We start from the raw sequence: 15,476 nt of genomic DNA on the forward strand, positions 1-15,476 counted from the left end.
CCCAGCTACTCGGGAGGCTGAGGCAGGAGGATCACTTGGGTCCAGGAATTTGAGGTTGCTGTGAGCTAGGCTGACGCCACTGCACTCTACCTAGGGCAACAGCGGGAGACTCTGTCTCAAAAAAAAAAAATGATTAAATTAAAAAAAAAATTAGCACTTCCCTTCCCTGCTACTTGGCCACCTAGAAGAACATAGCTGTAGTGGTTGCACTGCCAGTCATGTTATGTCAAGGGACTTTTTAAAAAGCCAACTAAGGTGGGGCGAGGCAGCTCTCCATTGCACATATGCTGCCTCTGTCTTTGGGGTCTTGCTACAATGACATTGGCCCGGAGGTTCCCCCCGTTCTCCGGCACACAATGTTAACGTCCCATAAACGACAGAACATGCTCACTTCCCCATTCCAGGCCTTGGAACCAGCTCAGGAAATGAGGCTGTTCTGTCAGTGTATCCATGATCCCGTGTCTCAGCAGCCGGCAATGTCACCATTCAGGAGCCTGGGTGGCCTGCGGGTCTGGCTGCTGTGGAAAGGAACCTGCCAGATTAAACCAGTTGACGGAGATGCTGAGAAACAGGGAGAAGGGAAATTAGGCATTTTTGCTTTCTTCCCAAAGATTTGGCATATTTTGCTGTTATCCCCGAGTGTTCCTGCTCTTTGGACATCCCCACTTCCAAATCGCTGGTGCCTGGAATGCACAGTGGGCATTCAGATAGCAGTATCCCGTTTCCACCACAGTCCTCAGCTTCTTGGAACTAAGCAATATTTTTTCTACCTCTGTGTGCACATTGGGCACAAAAGCCTTGGGGGGAGGGATTGTGCACACCCTGTATTCCCGTGCAGCCTGCGGACCTACAACTTTGCACAGCCAGATGTTTCCTTGTTCCAGTTGCTGCAATAAGAGCTAACATGTATTGAGAGCTTACTATACGCTAGCCATTATATCAGGAGCTTTCCATGCATTAGATCATTAAATTCTCACAACAACCTTGAAGGGTAGGAAATATTTACAGATGAAGAAACTCAAGTTTGCAAAATTAAGTAAATTACCCAAGGTCATGAAGGTTGCAAGTATTAAAGCCAGAACTCAAATCCTGGTCTAAACAACGCCAGCGCTCATGCTCTGAGATGGGTCATGAGGTCGCAGTAAGCCAGGATTGACTTCGTTGACCCTCCTTTACGATAGTCTCGAATTAAGTGAGGAAATCAGGTCAAGCCCTCCAATGATCATGTCTTGGTCTTTCATAGTTCTGATGCCAAATAACCGAAGGCGAGGGAAAGGAAGCATTGGTTAGAGGAATTTGATCGAAATCAATGCCAGTTTTACTTTTCCTGTTGAGGTTTACGTTGCATGTTCTTACATGAGTTTGGCTAACATTATCTCAGGAGTTTTCTTAACATTGTTGTCACATGGAAAGGTGGCAGAAACTAAAAGGAGAGCAGCCAATGCGCTCTTCTTAACCTGGCTTGTCCAGCACTCGACCTTTCTAACTTTGACTCCCCTGGATTCCTTGATGGGGGCTCTTCAGTGAAGAGTCCGCCCCTGGTGAGGAGTCCCGCTGATGATGCCATTCTTTCTAGGATGCTCGGGTTAGATCTGGTGGTGCGAGATGACAATGGGAACATTTTGGACCCGGATGAAACCAGCACCATTGCCCTCTTCAAGGCCCATGAAGTAGCCTCCAAAAGGATTGAGGAAAAGATTCAAGAAGAAAAGGTACACTTCCTCACGTGTGCAGATTCTGGCCACTGAGGTTCCATTTTTGCTTTGGATTGTGATGAAAGAAAAGAGTTTATTTTTCTCTTGCTGTCTTTCTGTTCCCATGAGTAAAGATTTGTGTCGATTTTCTGCAGTGTGTAGTTTTTACTTCTTTAGCACAGTCGGGTTAATATTTGTGTTTCAGAATCCAATGGCAACCCATGCCTGAGGTGACGCCTTTCCAGGGGGATATTTTGTTTCTAGTGAGCGTTATTTCTATAGAGAGTGATAATGGATCATGGTTTTTGTGCTTTTGAACTTCATCCAAAAGCCATCGCGAGAGATGAGAACTTCTTAGAGTTACCCAAACCATACATTATCCCCTGTAGACAGCATTTATTGAATTATTTGGGTTCAAGACCCTGAACAGGACAGTCTCAATCATCTAAATAAAAATGATTCTATTTTGCTCGGTCCACGGATCATTGATGCCTTTACATACACTTTCTTTGCAAGCGTGTCTCCTCTCCGGTGATGGTTATGTTTATTCCCCATCTGCAGGTTGACTGCTTTGCCTTGCATTTCCTGTCTGCTGAAACCAAGATGTTTTTCTCTCTTTCCCTATGTGTTCAGTCGATGTTGCAGAACCTGGACTTTCGGGGCCAGTCCATCTTCAGCACCGTCCACACCTATGGCCTGTACGTGAACTTCAAGAACTTTGTCTGCAACATCGGGGAGGACGCGGAGTTGTTTATGGCCCTCTACGATCCAGACCAGTCCACCTTTATCAGGTAGCGTAGACCCAGATCACCTGCTGCTTGCTGACCTTGCAAAGACACTCAGCCTTCAGCTACCCCCTCCCGGAGGAGCTCCTTGCTAGATTTGAGAAGGGAAGATCGAGAAATCTTCTAGGCAGTGGAAAGTAAAATGCTTTGGGCTGTGAAGCCTTCACGTATCGCTCCTGAAACAGCACAGCCACGGTTTGTGGGATTTAGAGATCACGTAAACTCATCAAGACATACAGACAGGAACAAAGAATTCAAAAGAGGAATGAGGGGAGGGTGAGGGCGGGATGAACAGGTGGAGCATAGAGGATGTTTAGGGCAGTGAAACTGCTCTGTGTGACACTGTAATGGTGGGTACGTGTCATTCTGCATTTGTCCAAACCCATAGAATGTGCAACAGCAAGAAGGAAGCCAAATGTACCCCGTGGACTTTGGGTGATAACGGTGTGTCCAAGGTCTCCATGTAGGTTCATCAGTTGTAACAAATGTACCACTGGAGTAGGGAGGGATTGTTGATGGCAGAGGAGGCTGTGCCCGTAAGGGGTGCTGTGTGGGACTCTGTACCTTCAGCTCAACTTTGTTGTGAACCCAAAACCGCCCTAAAAAAAAATCAAGTCTATTAAAAAAAAAAAATTTTTTTTCAAAGACTATAGGGAATGATAATGGCCTTGTTCAGCCCTAGCTCTGGCACTGCCTCTGAGCAGCTAAGAACGTGTAGATTTATTTTTGAGAAGGTGATCATTAAAAGTAATGATTTACTAATTGTTCATTTCTTAAAAAATTTTTTTCAAGTGTGGTATTGGGGATTTACAGGATGCAGAATGATTGTTATAAAATAATTAAATTCTTAATCCAGCAAAGCTGAAATTTTTAGGCAAAGAATTTGGGATGGAAGGCAGTCTCCGGCGGTAGAATCCCATAGGAACAACTGTGTCTTCCCATCTCGAGCAGTGTTTGTCGCAGGTCTGTGTGGGATGTGCTCTGTGGAGCTGCAGCAGGGACGTCCCTCCAGAGCGGGTCACTGCAGGTGGCCGTTGATGTGGTCTCGGTTCCCACCTCGTTTCCTTTGACTCCTGCCTGTTGAGTTTCACGGAGCATTTCCAGCCCTTCCTTGTAGCCCTGTGAGTCTGTGCTAAGGGGAGCCTCCAGCCCCAGGCTGCCTCTCATTAAGAATAATTTTTTTTTTCTTCGCCAGTGAGAACTATCTGATCCGTTGGGGCAGTAACGGGATGCCCAAGGAAATAGAGAAACTCAATAACCTTCAAGCAGTGTTCACGGTAAGTCCTGCCTTCTGCCCAGTCATTTTCCTTCGTTCGGATGGGAGCAGATTCACGTGATGAGCAGAGGAAAACATGAAAGATGGAAAGAAACATCATCCTAATCCCCCTGGCAGGAATAACCCATTCATTTATTCAACAGACATTTATTGCACACCTAATAGATGCCGGGCACTGGCTTAGGCACTTGAGCTACATCTGTGAACAAATGGGGGTGGGGTGGGGAAGAACTCTATTCTCCAGCAGCTTTTGTCCTGATGGGGAAGACAGATAATAAACAATTCACTGAGAAAATTATGTAGAGTATTAGACGTCCTAAGTGCTTTGGGGGGACTGGTGTCGTCTGGGCTGGCAGAGGGGTGCTGTTTAGGTTGGTCAGGACAGGCCTCTGTGAGACGGAGCCATTTGAGCTACAGTGTGAAGTTGATTAGAGTGAGCTGTGCAGATAACGGGGGAGGGGGCGGGGGAGAACTTTCCAGAAGAGGTTACAGGTGGGACAAAGGGAGGATCTAGACTGGTTTTGCGTGCATGTATTGAGTGGGCTTTCCCTCTCCAAAGTGCTGCTACATGTGGCTCAGAGGAAGGACATGTATTGGGCTGTGGTTTGGGACAAGGTGACTCTCTCTCTCGGAAAAGGAACCTTTGAGGGGGCGAGTTTCTCACTTTTTCATGACATCAGTTCTTAAAATGCTCCAGAGCTGCTACCCCGCCCTGAGAAACCTTGGTGAGCAGGGATCACCCGCTCCCGTGTGGCCTGAGGGAGATAGATGCTCACCCCCAGTTTCCTTCCCTCCTTGAGCCCACGGGTCTTCGCTGCTGCTTCTGTTCCTCTTAGGGCTGGGAAGGCAGGCTAGGGCAGTGCGCCAAAGAAAGTGACAGGGAGGAGCGGCACAGGGTCACTTTTACTCCTCTGTGAGCGTCCCACCCCCAGGACAAGCTGGGCCGATCCCTGTCCCTGCACCGAGCCCCCTGTGTCTTCACCACCGTGTACCTGCAGGCAGAAAAGCTCCTAGAGCTCTTCCTCAAACCTCTCCGCCCCCCCAACACACACAGAGCGTTTCCTCAGTTCTAAGCTATGTGGGTTCATTCCTAAAATTAAAAGGCATTTATCAGTCCATTTGTATATTTACAAAAACACATCACAAGGGGTATTATTGACTATTTGGTCCATCTTCTCATTGATACTATTTTAAAATAGCTGCACTTCATGCCCCCCAGTTAGGACCATCTTGTATGTAAATTTCACATCCAGCCTTTTCTATTAAAGAAAATGTGATGACTGTTTCCTTGGTCACAAAACATTCTTCAGATACGTCATTTATAAATGATCACATATTATTTAGTAATACATTATCCGCAGTCTCGCTGTCCACAGTTTCAGTTACCTGCAGTCAGCCCCATGGTCCAAACATATTAAATGGAAAACTCCAGAAATAAACAATTTATATGTTTAAAACTGCACGCCATTCTGAGTAGCGTGATGAAGTCTTGAGCCCTCCTGCCCCAGTGCTGTGGGCCTCCCTGCCCATCAGTCACTTAGGAGCCATCTCAGTGGTCATGTCGACTGTCCAGCGTCACAGTGCTTGTCCGCGTCACCCTTATGGCATCTAATAATGACGCCAAAGCACAAGAGGAGTGAGCTGTCCATTCAGATGTGCCGGAGGGAAAATGTAAAATGCTTCCTTTAAGTGAAAAGGTGAAAGTTTGTCATACGTGTGTCCGTACATGGCACATGTAGCGTAGTACCGTCTGTGGTTTTAAACATCCCCAGGGGTCTTGGAACACATCCGCCTTGGCCCCAGGAGGGCTACTGTGTCAGTGTTCCACAGCTTATGTAACCGGTTACCTGGAGTCTTTATTATTATTTTTTTTTTATTAATAAAAGCCTTGCAGAACCTAGAATGGAAATTCAGGATAGATGTTATCATTGCTGTATGTTCCTATCTTGGAGACGTGAGTTAACTACATTACAGGGGCTGGATTTGGAGTGATGGCTTTAAAAGTAATTCTTGATTCAGCGAACCGGCCTCGGGCAGCTGTTTCATAAAAACAATTTGGGATCTGATTAAATTATTTCTGATGTTAAATTGAATGAGATACGTGAGCTGCTTCCTGGGTTTACTCACCCATCCTGAAGAATACAGACAAGTATTCTAAGAATATTAGCCACAAAAAAAGGACATTTCATCTACACGTCTCTCATTATTCAACATATACCGAGATGCTCTCAATGAATACTTCTCATAAGTCAGGTGAACAATTATAGAAAGCAGCATCTGTGTTACAGTTGCTTCACGGGATTGTTCTGAAGATGACATGAAAAGTCCCAGACTTGTGGCTACTCAGTAAACATCAGTGTTAAACAGGTTTTTATTTCATTTGACACTGAAATGCATCCTGTACTGAGATACGTCCTGGAAGGACATAAAGTAGCAGCAATGAATGTCCTGATTTTTCAATACCCTACTTAACTCGATAAACTGGAGACTTTAGATTGACTATGATCTGATTTATAAATTTTGAAGTAGGAACTGGGGAACAAAAAAGTGCTTTTTTTAGGATCACAAAGTCATTTTCTCTGATGCCGTGATAGTTCTTGGATGGGTACGGGGAAGAGAGGAGTCGTTCTGGTACTTCGGCATTGAGAACTGAGCAGTATTTTGTGGTAGGATGCAAAGAAAAGACAGACTCGGGTGGCAGCTTGACTCAGCCCGACCTCCTCTCTCGCACGTTCTCTGCCCCTTCAGGATCTCAGCAGCACGGACCTCATCCGGCCCCGCATCAGCCTGGTGTGCCAGATCATCCGCGTGGGCCACATGGAGCTGAAGGAAGGCAAGAAGCACACCTGTGGACTCCGAAGACCTTTTGGAGTGGCAGGTATGAGACACGCCCAGAGCTGACTGTGAAAGGTGCAGCCACTGTGGAAAATAGGATGACGGTTCCTCAAAACATTAAACGTGGAGCTACTGGATGATCCAGCGATCCCACTTGATAAGAATTGAAAGCAGGGTCTCAAGGAGGTATTTGTACATCCATGTTCGTAGCAACGTTATTCACAGTAGCCAAAAGGCAGAAGCCACCAATACATGAATCCATCAACACGTGAATGGATAAACAAAATGTGGCATATAGTATACGTACAATGGAGTATTCCTTGCTTTCAAAAGGAAATTCTGGCACATGCTACAACATGGGTGAACCCTTGAGGACATTATGCTAAGTAAAATAAGCTAGTCACAAAATGACAAATATTATATGCAGCTACAAGGGTCAAATTTATAGAGAAAAAGTAGAATGGCAGTTGCCAGGGCCTGGGGGAGGGGAGTGAGGGGCGAGTGGCTAATGGGGACAGAGCTTCAGTTTGGGAAGATGAGAAAGTTCTGGAGACGGATGGTGGTGATGGTTGCACAGCAGTGTGAATGTGCTTAATGCCAATGAACTATACGCTTAAAAATAGCCAAGATGGTAAATTTTATGTTATGTGTGCTTTGCCACAATTTTAAAAATTAGAAGAAGGAGGGAGGGGGGGAGGAAAGGGGGAAGAAGGGGACGGGAGAAGGGAGGCCTGCCCAGGGACAGTGAGAGAACACATTGTCATCGCCGGCATTAGGCACACTGTCAGCTCTCTCTTGGATTGTGTGTCCTCACCCGGCTCGCGTGCCTTCCTTCCCCCTTGGTGCCCAGGACACAGCAGAACCTCAGATGTGACTGCTGCGATACTCCTGCCTCCATCTCACCAGCACGATTATGTTCCAAGCCTTCTGCGTTGTCTGAGTTACTTTCGAGAAGGTGTTTCTTTCCTTATCTTTCTTTTTCATTATGAGTGCTGTCTCAGATAGCGGTATTTCTTTTTAATCTCCAAACAGGGTATCTGGGAGTGGATTGTTAATGTGTGTTTTATGGCCACACTGTAATTTATTAACCCAGGGATGACCTCTTGCCGGGAGCCCTGCCTGATTTTAGCAGCTTCGGAGTGGCCCGCTTATTAATTCTCTAGACAGCGGGGCGTAGTGGCATGTGGTTTGGCTCTGTGATCAGTGTGGGGCTCAGACCCTGGCTTTACCACTTCAAGACTTGGGGCAAGATCTTTAAACTTCCTGTGCCTCAGTTTCCTCATCTCTCAAAATGGGGCTAAGGTATCTGTATAAATAGGATAGCACATGCAGTAGGCTTGGAACACTGCCTTACTATGAAGTGCTCTTCTTGTGTGCAGAGGAGCAAATCACTGTATGATCTATTTTGTGCCACTGGTGACCCGGCTCACGTGGAAACCAGGTGAGAATATGTCCAATCAAAGCGACAGTTGACCACTTCCAGTCTAGAGTTTGTCTCTCCAAGTCTTTACTTCTTTGGACACTCCTGCCAAAAATTTATATTCTCTGTGGCTTTGAATGCAGGCTTACTGAAAAGTAATCCGGTGTCAACTTTCTCAAGAATTTAGCAACTTGATCTTGTAGAATCTTTAAAGGGGGCAGTCTGCAGGCTTGATCCAGTTAAATCCAGGCCTTTTCCGACCACCTCATGAATTGCCCTCTTACTGGGCTGGATGGATACGCTGGGAATCACGGTTGGCAAAGAAATAAAAGAAACGTCCCTGGTTGGTTGGTATCTTTCTTCCCCTGGTGTTTTATGTCGGCCGGTACTGTCCTTTTCCATAGTAACTTGCTGAGGCATGAAGCAATTACTGTCTTTAATTGAGTTTATCTCTCTCCTAGTGATGGATATTACTGATATCATACACGGGAAGGTGGACGATGAAGAAAAGCAGCATTTTATTCCCTTTCAGCAGTAAGTACTTTGGCGCTTCTCCCAGGTGACCTGCGACCCGGATTAGCCGTCTGAGTGGGGTGTTCACGCAGAACCAGGTGCAGGAATCATTTTCCTAGTTAGGGAAGATGGTCACATAGGAGCTGGACAGAAGACTCTTTTCAAAGTCCTTTATGTTGGACTCATTTAAGACGGTAAACAGAACTTTCCTGATTCTACAGAAATGCCCAGAGGAAAATATTAATAAAAATAAATCAGATTCCTGTCTGTCTGCACCGGAATCCTGAGGATGGTGCCATTTTGGTGTCAGAAGTGCTAGAGTGTAATATGGAATAGGAAGACAAGGAATCACGTGGGATAGCACAGGGCTTCTCCAACTGCGTCGTGCATACGAATCGCCTGGGGTCTTGCTAGAATGAAGAATTTGATTCGATAGGTCTGAGGTCTGTGTCTGGCAAGCTTGCAGTCGATTACTGGTGCTACTACTGGTCAGGGAACCACACTTTGAGAAGCAGGTTAGGAGATAAGAGAGTAAAGAGCCAAAGAACCCATGGGTTAGGGTTCTTGCAGGGGGACAGCCAGCCTGGCAGTGCATGAAAGGATTCCCCATACTGAGCTTCAGGAGCTGGAGCCCTGGGTGGGCTACTGGGGGGCTGTTGGGAGCAAACCTCAATCCCTGTAACTGGGGGCGCAAGTGTGACTGGCTCCAGGACCGGCGTGGGGGGTGGTGGCCTGGTGGCCACTGGGGACATTGCCAGAACTGACCCTTACCGGTGTGTCCTCAGCTGATCCTATCGTATGCATATATAATGTACTATATATGTATTAATATTGTTATATATACATAGTAGGAGCAGCATTCCTGGATATGAAAGTTACCTTAAATATATGTCTTTATATTTGTTTTCACCTTCACAGCGGGTTTCTTTCTTTGGTTATGTGCCTCCCTGCTTAATTTCTGAACCAGCTCTCCTCCAGCAGCCATGCCGCCACAGTGAGCCCTGAGATTGTCCCCACTGTGAAATAATACATGCTTTGAGTCCCCGGCAAACCCAGCCCTAATTTGATGACTGCACCCCATGCAGCCAGCAGCCACAGCAAAGCGTTCACCATGCAGATGGCAGCCTCTGGCACTTCACTGCTAAGATTTAGAACCTACTTCGTAACCTATTTCATAACCTACTTCAAAAACTTTATAGCGTTTTCCTCCAGGAGGGTTTTGTATGTGTATTTTGGAACTCCATCTAGAGAGAGTCATTTGGGGGGAAAAAAAAAAAACCAACATCTCAGACTAGAGCAGCCCCATTTTCCAGCCACACATGCAGCGTGTTTTATTGTCAGGGTACAAGGAGCCCCGCAGGGAAAGCTGGCCAGAATGTGGCGGTCAGAGAAGACAGGGGACTATTGTGCTGCGCCAGGCCGATCGGCAGTTACTGATAGCGTGTCTGCCGTCCACAGAATGGGGGCTGTGTTGGGTTCTTTGATCAGCCTTTCTGAGCCTCAGCCTGATGTGAGCATTCAAGTGAGCTTGTTTGGCCGCGCCCATGCCATGGCGGTCCTGGATGTAGTTTGTCACTGCATGGACATCTAAGAACACCCGCTAGACACCTGGCATTTATGCTGCTCTCATACATGGAGTGTCAGCACTGCATGGGAGCCTCAAAAGGCATACGACCCAAGCCCGTCTCCTGTCTGCTGAGGAAACTGAGGCCTGGAGGAGACTCTTGCAGAGCTCACTGTCAAAGACAAGTAGAACCGGAAGCTCAGCTTCCTGTCCCTCCCACGGGCTGTCCTTTATAAATTCCATTACGGCAGCCTCTTCCACCTCAAAAAGAGCATGGAGCATTGCCTGAGATTTTAGCTGTTAACATTTGGCTTTCAGTTTTGTTTATTGTTGGTTTTTTTTTTTTCTCTCTCTTTGCCTCAAGTCATTTCCAAGATGAATTTAGTGTTTCAGATAGACGCCCCATGGAAAAATAAAGTGACGATGGAAAGAGTTTAGTGTTGTATGTCCAAGTTACTCCCATAAAAGCCACCACTATCAGAGGTTGTGCTACAGACGCTTCCTGTCCCTCCTTACCCCTGATTTCTGCCTCTCCCAGGATCGCGATGGAAACCTACATCCGCCAGAGGCAGCTCATCATGTCGCCCTTGATAACGTCACATGTGATCGGGGAGAATGAGCCACTCACTTCGGTCTTGAACAAAGTGATAGCAGCGAAGGAAGTGAATCACAAAGGACAAGGTACACAGCCCGGTGGCCCTGTCTTACTGAGCTAGGAGGGGACTTTGCTTAGGGTGGGGGGACATGCAGAGCTGGGTCCTTGGACTCCTGCCCTTGCATTATCTTTCTCTGATACAAAACAGCCTCTGCTGGGGTCCGCCCGCCGCACTTCTTATCAGAGCCTTTGAATACTTGAAGAACATTGAGATACACCCAGTAGTGAGTTAGATCACAGTTGTATCTCGTATATTCTGTGGAACAAATTTTTACCCCCTTAATCTTGCCTCACTTTTGTCTATCCTTCGCTTCCGATGCCGACTCCAGGTCAACACACAAAGAAAAAGAGATTGGAGAATAATTATGTTCCACTCTGAATAGGTTTACCCCATTACATTTCCTAAAGTTGAGAGGAAGGAAAGTAATGTGAATATGTATGAATATAAAATAATGCAGAACTTTTAAAGTTGTTTACGTTACCTCTACATAACATTCTGTTGATACAGTTTTAGCTAAAAGAAGTTCTGCTTATTGAAACTGCATTTTAAATCAAATGGAATCTGAAAACAAATAACTGAATGTGTTTCTGGTTTTTTGGAGCTCTTAGCCTAATAGTCGAATATAATTTCAGTTAGAGTGGAAAACTCTTATACTAAATAGATTGTTATATATGTTTACTTTTAACAAAACTGGAAAAAAATTCATTTCCTCTCGTTGCGTAACAAAACAAGCACTTTTCAACTGTTTTTATGCTCTTCACAAATATTTTTTGTGGCTGCATAATATTTTGTTGTTTAGATTTAAGAAAATTGAATCCCCTAGATAAACACTTGAGTACTTCCTAATTTGTTACAATTATAAATTTAAATAACTCTGCTATGACTATCTTTATACATAAAACTGTTTGTATATTTAGGACTACCTCGACAAGAAAATTCTTAGAAGTCAGATTTCTGAGTCACATGGAGGAAACAAGCTTAACACATTGACTGCCACACTAGAAGAAAAAATTTTTTCCCTGGGGCATTTTATTTAAAACAAACAATCCTTTCTAGTTTGTTATTTTTTATTGTTTTCTGTGCTTGAGTTATATGCACAGAAATGCAATCCATGTTTTTAGAATTAAATTGTCGATATTAATTGTAACGATAAGGACATCAAGAAGTAAGATTTTCATGAACCAACTGCAGGGTTTTGCTTCACGTGGCCCCAGTTACAAAACTAGCCTGAATTAAATACAACTCACATGGCAGTCAGTGTGTTAATCCCAGAGATACACACATTGCCAGATTGCTGGCCATAGATTTCTATCAGTGGGTAGTAATCACCACGTTGGAGTGTTCATCCTACCATACTCTTGCTCACTTTGCGGACTGAGTTTTGAATGTCTTTATCTGTTGAAAGGTGAAACATAGACTCCATTAGTTCATTTGCATTTTAAGAAATAACTTGAAGGTGAATTAATCTAATCTTCGTATGTATTTGTGAGTTTCCTAAAGTTTTCCTTCTCAGATTATATGAGCTCTTTATGTAATGAGGATAATAATCTTTCTTATTTAAGACACATATTTTTCCAATTTTTGGTTTGCCAAATATTTATGAGCTTCTTTTACTTCCATGTGAATTGTCTGTTCATGTCCTACTTATTTGAGAGAATCTTGTTTTTCTTTTAATGGATATAAATTCACAATTCCTTATGTCACCCTTTTGTAGTGTACTTTTTACTTTTTTATGTATATCAAAAGATTTTAGATTGTATATAGGTAATTCTTTTGCTCTTATGATTTTTTTCATTTGTTTCTCTCTTTAGAAAAGTGGTTCATTCTCAGAGGTTTAATAACTGTAGATGTAATTTTTCTTTTAATTTTGTCTGTGTCCTACTTATATTGGGAATTTATTTTAATGAAAATACAAGGTGTGAAATTAAATTCTGCTTTGAGCAGCAAGAAAATTATCCCAGCACATTTATGAAATTATTGGGTTTTTTCGTGATTCGTTATGTCTCTTTTGCCATATATTAAATTGCTATATATTACAGTATTTAATTTCATTGTTTTATGTATCTTTTTTACCTGTAGTATCACACATTACTGTAGCTTTACAATATACTTTGGTATTTGATTTATATTAGTATATCTTTTTTTTTTACCACTAGGATCACATATATTGTTGTAGCTTTACAATCTCTTTTGGTGTCTGATAGGGCCTATTTCTCCTCATTTTTTCCCCAAAATAAACATCTGTTCACATCTCTGTCAAATTCTCAAAGAAGCCCTATTGTGATTTTGATGGGAGTGTTATTAAAAGTATATGTTAACTGGGGGAGAATTTATGTCTTTATAATAAGGTATCTGGTTATTACTATACAGCTTACATGTTTTTCTCAGCACTTACGTGTATGCATTATGTAGATCATACAAAGAACTAACAGTTGATCCTTTGTTTCTTTAAAGGTCTTTGGGTGTCCTTGAAGCTTTTGCCAGGTGACCTCACACAGGTTCAGAAGAATTTTTCGCACTTGGTTGATAGATCAACAGCAATAGCGCGGAAAATGGGCTTTCCTGAAATAATATTGCCAGGTAAACAACTTTTACTCACCTGTTAGCTTCCTCCTAGGCAGCAGTTACTTCTTTTTTTTTTTTTTGAGACAGAGTCTCGCTCTGTTGCCCGGGCTACAGTGCCATGGCATCAGCCTAGCTCACAGCAACCTCAGACTCCTGGGCTCAAGTGATCCTCCTGCCTCAGCCTCCCGAGTAGCTGGGACTACAGGCATGCGTCACCATGCCGGACTAACTTTATGTATTTTTAGTTGTCCGGTTAATTTCTTTCTATTTTTTTTTTTAGTACAGACAGGGTCTCGCTCTTGCTGAGGCTGGTCTCGATCTCCTGACCTCAAGCGATCCTCCTGCCTCGGCCTCCCAGAGTGCTAGGATTATAGGCGTGAGCCACCGCGCCCAGCCGGTTACTTCTAACTGGACAGTTGAGGCCATTGGGTCTGTAAGATTTGGTTGTTTATGTTCCGTGGCACCAAAACAGTGGGAGATGCAAACAGCGTTGCTTGTGGTACCTTAAAAAACTGCCAAGCGTACAAGCCCGAGATGATGCTTTTAAACGTCACTCAGAATTTTCTACTCACTCAATTTTCCTTTATACTCCACCCGAACCCTCCCAAATAGCACAGAGTTTCAGTCCAGGAGACGAATATGCTGCGTTTTTGTGTCCCTTTTCTCATGGTGACATTCCAGCATGTGGGCTCCTTGCTCTGCCCAGTCTCAGGGACGACCCTCTGTTCCTTTCTCTTACGCTCCCCCTGAGCTCTGTCTGTCCTCATTCTTGTTGGGGACAAGAATGTAAACATTCTCTGGTTTCTTGTTTTAGGTTCATCTTTTCTGCCACCATATGCTGGTGATCTCCATACGTGTTCTGTTGAATTCCCTGACTTCACCTGCTTAAGTTCTTAATCTTCATTCTAGTGAAAGGAAATTGGTCCGTAGAGGAACTTTATGTATATTATTATAAACTAACTGACATTAATAAAAATTCTAGAAAGCCAACCATGCCATGTTAGAAAAATTCTGGAAAACCAGCTTACCTATTGCATGAAAAACTCAGGTTATTTTCAAGTAATACAAAATCTTACTCCTCCTTTGGGAAATGAAAGGACAGTAATAATTGGTTGCTGCACACACTATATCTGCACCTAGTGGGTGTTAAATGAATATCTGTGGAACGAATGAATAAAAGAGTTACAAAATGAGGTTTTCTTCCTCATAAAAAAAAGGTTAGTTCTTTGCTTATTTCATCCATTTCAGAGCTATTTTACCCTAATACACACTCATCAACATTCTGGGAAAATGTTTTGTCTTGAGGATGAGATAAAGTGAGAATGCTTAATGGGAACAAAAATACAGTTAGAATGAATAAGATCTAGAAATCGGTCGCAAAATAGTGTAAATATAGTTAACAGTAATTTATTGTGTATTTTAAAATAACTAGAAGAGTGGGATTGGAATGTTCCTAACACAGTGAAATGATAAAGGCCTGTTTGATTATAACACCTTGTATGTGGGTATCAAAATGTCACATGAACCCTATAAATACATACAACTATTATGTATCCATAATTAAAAATAAAAATTTAAAAAAGCACCAGTGCAGGAAAAAAAAAATAACTATTGGTAATATCCCATAACTGAAGGCAGTTTTACTGCTATAGCAAGACAGGAATCTGAAAAAAAAAAATAGAGAAATTTATTTTTTGGGCAAGGTGAGTTTCTCTTTGAAATCTGGCGTGGTATGCGTGGAAAGGTAAAATGAGATAAGCTGAAAAGAGAAATATGCAGAGAAGACTTTTGTCGTATGAATAGTTGATTATAAAGCCAAACCATTTCATATTTTATTTATCTTCTATGTCTTATTATTACATTTTGAAGCTTAAAAATGTCATCTCTCAGCAACACTCACAGGGTGGGTTGTCATGTTGCAGGAGATGTTCGGAACGATATTTATGTCACCCTCATCCACGGCGAGTTTGACAAAGGGAAAAAGAAGACACCCAAGAACGTGGAGGTGACTATGTCCGTGCACGACGAGGACGGCAAGGTGTTGGAGGTAGGCGGCATTGCCCAGAAATCCTGCTGTCGTCATACCCAACTTTATGATAACCATAGACTTTTGGCCTTATTTTAATTTCTTCTCCACATCAGAGTGGGTTTGGTTTTCACAAGGAAAG

At 43.5% G+C, this 15,476-nt stretch overlaps 1 protein-coding gene across 1 annotated transcript in view; it reads left to right on the forward strand.

Annotated features, from left to right (window-relative positions):
* Nucleotides 1-15,476, forward strand: part of DOCK5 (dedicator of cytokinesis 5) — a 165,217-nt gene that overhangs the window by 81,184 nt on the left and 68,557 nt on the right. Inside the window, exons 7-14 of the mRNA XM_045535787.1 lie at nucleotides 1,577-1,712; nucleotides 2,328-2,485; nucleotides 3,675-3,756; nucleotides 6,504-6,633; nucleotides 8,472-8,544; nucleotides 10,626-10,768; nucleotides 13,198-13,323; nucleotides 15,231-15,355. Coding sequence (XP_045391743.1) covers nucleotides 1,577-1,712; nucleotides 2,328-2,485; nucleotides 3,675-3,756; nucleotides 6,504-6,633; nucleotides 8,472-8,544; nucleotides 10,626-10,768; nucleotides 13,198-13,323; nucleotides 15,231-15,355 — 973 coding nt within the window. The remainder of the gene's footprint in view (nucleotides 1-1,576; nucleotides 1,713-2,327; nucleotides 2,486-3,674; nucleotides 3,757-6,503; nucleotides 6,634-8,471; nucleotides 8,545-10,625; nucleotides 10,769-13,197; nucleotides 13,324-15,230; nucleotides 15,356-15,476) is intronic.

Source organism: Lemur catta, chromosome 22, assembly GCF_020740605.2.
Source record: "Lemur catta isolate mLemCat1 chromosome 22, mLemCat1.pri, whole genome shotgun sequence".
Taxonomy (NCBI): Eukaryota; Metazoa; Chordata; class Mammalia; order Primates; family Lemuridae; genus Lemur; species Lemur catta.